Source organism: Alexandromys fortis, unplaced genomic scaffold (genome assembly GCF_014885135.2).
Source record: "Alexandromys fortis isolate MF-2015 unplaced genomic scaffold, M_Fortis_MF-2015_v1.1 scaffold_22, whole genome shotgun sequence".
NCBI lineage: Eukaryota > Metazoa > Chordata > Mammalia > Rodentia > Cricetidae > Alexandromys > Alexandromys fortis.
This window is the reverse complement of record NW_026067900.1, coordinates 13,368,536-13,374,077: the sequence shown is the minus strand read 5'-3', so window position 1 is coordinate 13,374,077 and position 5,542 is coordinate 13,368,536. Positions and strand designations below refer to the sequence as shown.

The following is a 5,542-nucleotide window of genomic DNA, read 5'->3' as shown; positions in this document are numbered from 1 at the left end:
TGATACTGGAGATGTAGCTGAGAGCTACGTCCTGATCCAGAAGCAGAGAGAGAGAGAGAGAGAGAGAGAGAGAGAGAGAGAGAGAGAGAGAGAGAGAGAGAAGGGGGGGGGTACAAAGACCTGCATCTTCCGAGAAGCAACAGGAAAGAGAAAGAGAATGGGTGGAGCTTGCCTCTAAAAGGGGGCTTTTGCACATGAATACCCTGGACTAAGTATTTGCCTGAGGACTGACAAGCACTTCCTGCCAGGTGACAGGCATAATGCCTGGTTGCTAACGTTTTGGATACTGGGCCAGCATTCTACCCACTGAGTTACATACCTGGCTCATTGTCATTATTTCTTTTGAGGAACCTGCCTGACTCCATTTTAAAGGCAGGAGCCATTATGATTAAAAATAAATTTCTATTTACTCTGAGAGTCTAATTGCTCTATTTTTCCAACCCATGACCTTGATTTATTTTTGAGACTACCCTAACCCTCCCTGACCCTCCCTGACTCCTCCTAATCACCCTGGTGGGTGGATCACTTGCTTATTCTTTTCTTTTTATTTCCTTGTTGTCCCATCGTCTCTCTTCTGTAAAACTACTCATGATTTTATTCCTTAAAAAGGGGCCCAAGAGATGGATTGAGGGCTGTTCTCTTTAACCCAACTAGGAGGCAGTTGCTGACCAGCCTTGGGTGCACCCCAATAAAAATCAAGCTTGCTTCAAAATTGGCTCCAATTGTGGTAACGGTCTTATTCTAGCAGTTGGGATTAACTCTTTTTCTTTCTTTTCTTCTCTCTCTCTTTTTTTTTTTTTAGACAGGTTTTCTCTGTAGCTTTGGAGCCTGTCCTGGAACTCATTCTCTAGACCAGGCTGGCATAACTCCACCTGTCTCTGCCTCCCGAGTGCTGGGATTAAAGGCGTGTGCCACCACCACCTAGGTTCTCACTGACTTTTGACTCCTTCTTTATCTTACATTAATCCTACTATAAGATTTTTATACTCCACATTTTATTCCATTAATGACTTTTTATTTCAACTTACCAGTATACTGTTAAGATTATTGTGGTTTTCTTTTTAAAGACTCATTTCTTTTTAGTTAGGACCTGCAATTATAGACGGGTGTCAGCTGTCATGTGGGTTTTAGAATAGAACCAGAATCTAGGTCCTCTACAACAGCAGCCAGTCTCTTAGCTGCTGAACCGTCTCTCGAGCCCCAGATTATAGTTTTTTAATAATACATTTGGCTGGGGGCTGTTCTTCCACCCCCTGCTATTTGTTCTTATTTGCATGTGCTACAGAATTTCAGCATTTGATTTTTTGAAGTTTAAAGTAAAAGTCCCCTTAGAAAATTGAAATTATTCAACCTGTGGGGGAAAGCTTCAGGTTAACAAAAAATATTTTTAAGAATTTTTAAAGACTTCTAAAAATATCACTAGGCTTTAAAAATATTTTCCCTTTTTATTCCCCAAATGGTACCAGCTGTGCAATTTTGCTTCCAGCCAGAATATTGCTTTCGGCTTCCACTGAGTGGTTTTTTTTTTTTCCTGCATTAATCAGGCTATTTTGGATGGCATTTGCCATCGCCCGAGAGGAATACTGAGACACGATTACATATTGCACAGACACAAAATTACTACATGTGAATACATGTGCACTGAATAAATTGTACTATTTCTGGATTTTTGTTTCTTTTTAAGGTTTTTTTTTTTTCTTAAAATCCCTTTCTTTAAAATTTTTATTCTCTTCGTGATCTTTAAGAGGAAAAGGGAAGGGGGCTCCCCCCCCCCTTGTGCTGTAGGTGCTGTAGGGTATTTGTAGACATTGCCCTAAATACCAACTGCTCCCTGGGAGTAGCGCGAGGACAACCCTTTCGATGGACATCATGACACAGTGTCTCTGTGCTGACCACGGATTCAGCACTTCAAGGCTTTCCCATTCTGTATGCGGGAATGCCTTCTCCAATAAGGAGACCTCTGCTTCTCACTAGTCGTACCGATTGAACGACTCCTTCTTCTTTCAGCCACCTGGCTTATTTTCCCACCTCAGCAACCTCACTCTCACCGTGTCAGTACCCCTCCCATTCAAGGGCCTATGGACCTGTGCTGGCCCTTCCTTCCTTCCTAGACTCCCTCTCCTGAGCTGGCCTGCTCAGGTACCCTGGCCCACATTCCTTCCACATGCTCAGTGACCTGAGAGCCAGGAAGGAAGGGCAAGGGGAGGGCAAGGTCTTCATCTGAACAATAGGCAGAACGATTTGATTATTAAACAAGGCTCCAAGGACTCCAAACACCCTAGCAGTTTAGCCTCAAATTTGGTGGCTTCCGGGACTGTGCTCTACTGTCCCAGTGAGACGTGTGGGTAATATACAGACTTTTTATGCTTAGTTAGTGGTTTTTACTTGAATTCTGATTTACTGAGTGAGGCTAAAGCAGACTGGGAGAGAGGCCTGGTCAGCTATGTCTGGGAGCAAACTGGCCTACACTCATGCATGTCTAGTCTCTGAAATATACCCCTCCTACTCTCTTCCCACTTCTTCCTCTCTTTTGTGTCTCTATCCCCCCTACACCAGGCTCACTTTCTCTCTCCCTCTTTCCTTCTTTCTCCCTCTCTCTCCCTCCCCCCATCTCTCAATATAGACTTTATCTGAGAAAAGTCTATATGTCTATAGTGTTTTGAATGAGAATGGCCCCCATTGGTCATATGCTTGAATGCTTGGTCCTCAGTTAGTGGAACTGTTTGGGAAGAATTAGGCAGTGTGGTCTCCTTGGAATAGACATGACCTTGTTGGAGGAGGTGTGTCACTGGGGGTGGGCTTTGAGGTTTCAAAAGCCCTTGCCAAACTATTCTGTCCGTCTGTCTGCGGCCCCCTTCCTTCTCCTTCTCTCTTCCCCAGTCCCTCCATCTCAAGACCTTTGCTCTACCGCTTCTTAGAACTTGTGAATCAGAAGTGAGCTCACAGCTACTGTTCAAGCACTGTACTTGGCTGCCTGCCAGGTTATGAACTCTCAGCATCCCCCCCCCCCTTAATATGCTTTCTTCAGTATATTCAGGTCCCACAATCTTTTTCAAACAGTGCCACGAACTACAAGACACCAAGTTTTCAAATGTGTGAGCTCCCTAAGGGGACATTTCTTATTCAAACTCTTACATAAAATAAAGGGAAAATTCTGTTACCTCCAAGATGACAGCATGTTTGAAAGTTCCAATAGGAAACACGGCTACTTGTATACCAATACTAATGTAGGACTCTCTGTGATTTCTTTGGGACTTAATGACTGTGGGAACTGGGCAGGACAGAAACCTCAGACTACAAATTTTCCCCAGCCCTAGTCCCAGGCTGCAATTCTTTACCCCATAAAAAGTCAGATAAGAACATGTACTCCCACATGCATGCATGCACACGTGCACGCGCGCACGCACACGCACACACACATATGCACAGCAGATCCATGACTGTCAGTTCAAAGGTGGGAGTGGCTTAGTTCATGTCCAGTGAACTCCTTAATGGAGAAAGTTAGTTAAGAAAGGAAATAAGGGAGGCCCCCAGCGCGGAGGTTGGCTTTGCCGCAGCTGACCTCTCTGGTCATGAGACAGAGACTGAGATGGCCATGGATCGACTAGGCAAGTAGACGGCAGAGACCTGGGGTGGATGTTGGAAGAGATGGAGAGAGAAAAAAAAAAGCATAATCCCTTAGCCTCATGCACTTTTTCTTGCTAGCCAGTCCTCTCTGCCAGTGAGTTACCTTCTCTGCCCAGTGTTTTGGTGGAACTCTTCATTTGGAGGCTTCAAGGAAGTACTCGACATTGTATGGATTCAGACTGCCTCATTTCACTGGGAGGAATAACTCGAGGCACTGAAAAGCACACAGAATATATAGGTAGAAAATTGTTTCAGTTCCAAGTCCAGGTTATAGTCCTTGAAGGGCTTACATTTTTTAATCCTTAGCCAGAGGAGCCCAGAGCATCCCTACTGGCAGCCCTGCCCATGCTGAGGGCCCAGGTGTGGAAGAGGATGGCTTTGTGGAGAAGGAAGACGATGGGGAACTGTACGCCTGGGAGCTGTCAGAAGGGCCACCCATGGAACAGGCTGCTGATCTCTTTAGCGAGGAGGACTGGGACTTGCAGCTGAGAGCAGACCAAGGCAATCCTAACGATGCCGATGACATCCAGGGGAGCATGTCTCAAGAGATTAAGCCTTGGGTGTGCTGTGCCCCGCAAGGAGACATGATGTATGACCCCAGCTGGCACCACCCCCCTCCACTGATACCACATTATTCTAGGATGGTCTTTGAAACAGGACAGTTTGATGATGCTGAAGACTAACTCGTCACTTTCTGCCTCGTGGGAGTTTGTGTTCTCCAGATCAAGGGTTGTTTCCTGTGTTCAGTGAGATGTCCTGTGCAGGCGTTGTTCCCAGGGTTCCTCAGCATGGGCCACAGGCGGCTGTTGACTGGGGCTGCCGCTCTTCATTTTGTTGTTAGTTCTGTTGTTGTTGTTAATGGACACTTGGGTATGTGTTGGCATTTTTTTGTTCTTTATAAAGGAAAAAATAACTCAGAAAAAAAAAAGAAAGGAAATAAATCATCAGGGAATTCTAGAGGGGAAGGCTGGTGTGCTATGCTACATTTTTAGGTTGTTAGATAAAGAGCTAAAAGTTTTATTTTCAGTAAAATTATGAGTAGGGCACGGATTGTTTTTTAAATCAGTGCACCACTTTTTTTCTCCCAGCATGTATTGATAATATCGGGTAACCAGACAACCTATGTACACAGTCGGGGGAAGCTTATGGTTCCTACATCTGATAGCATATTCACCAGATGCTGCAATTTCTACGGCTCTGTGTCTGGAGTTTACACTGATTACTCTAAGCAGGAGAAACAAAGACAAATGATCAGTTCTGGGATATGCTGTTATCAATCATTCTGATCATGGGCATTGTGGGTCTGTGGTGCCAACAGGAAGTCTTTTCTCTGGGTTGTGGTTAATTATCTCCTCTGCTGTCCTTGGGAGTAAAACACAAGCAGTAAGTTTCCTGAACTAAAATTTTCAGTAAACTGAGGTGAAGGTGAGCGTAAGGAGTCAGGAATCTTTTAAGTTGGGTAAAACCAGGGCTTGCTTATTCTTCTATCTGAGCAGCTATGAATCAACAGCTTTGGGCAAGTAGTAACTCTGTGTCCTTGGATATCTGTGAATGTCTTAAATGGAATGCTTTTGCCTGGATCCTGTACACTGACCAAATGCCTGTCAATAAGGATAACTACAGGAAGGCATGTCTCTGCATTTACCTAGGAGAGAGAAAGGAAGGCCTGGCAGTGAGAAACTGTTTCCCACACATAGCTAGGCAAATGTGATAGCAAGCCTCAAAGGCATAGGAAATAGTTTTGTTCTGTTTTTGTTTGCTTGTTTGTTTTACAAGACAGGGTTTCTTTTCTTTCTTTCTTTTTTTTTTTTTTTTTTTTTTTTTTTTTTTTTTTTTTTTTTTTTTTTTTTTTTTTTTTTTTTTTTTTTTTTTTTTTTTTTTTTTTTGTTTTTTTTTTTTTTTTTTTTTGGTGTTT

At 43.7% G+C, this 5,542-nt stretch overlaps 1 protein-coding gene across 1 annotated transcript; it reads left to right on the top strand.

Moving 5' to 3' along the window:
• The first annotated feature begins 3,502 nt into the window (after positions 1 to 3,502).
• On the top strand, positions 3,503 to 5,300 carry LOC126491211 (coordinator of PRMT5 and differentiation stimulator-like). The gene is made up of 2 exons (XM_050126732.1): positions 3,503 to 3,608; positions 3,934 to 5,300. The coding sequence occupies exons 1-2, from the start codon at positions 3,590 to 3,592 to the stop codon at positions 4,308 to 4,310; spliced, it is 396 nt and encodes a 131-aa protein (XP_049982689.1). The 5' UTR covers positions 3,503 to 3,589; the 3' UTR covers positions 4,311 to 5,300.
• Positions 5,301 to 5,542: the final 242 nt, after the last annotated feature.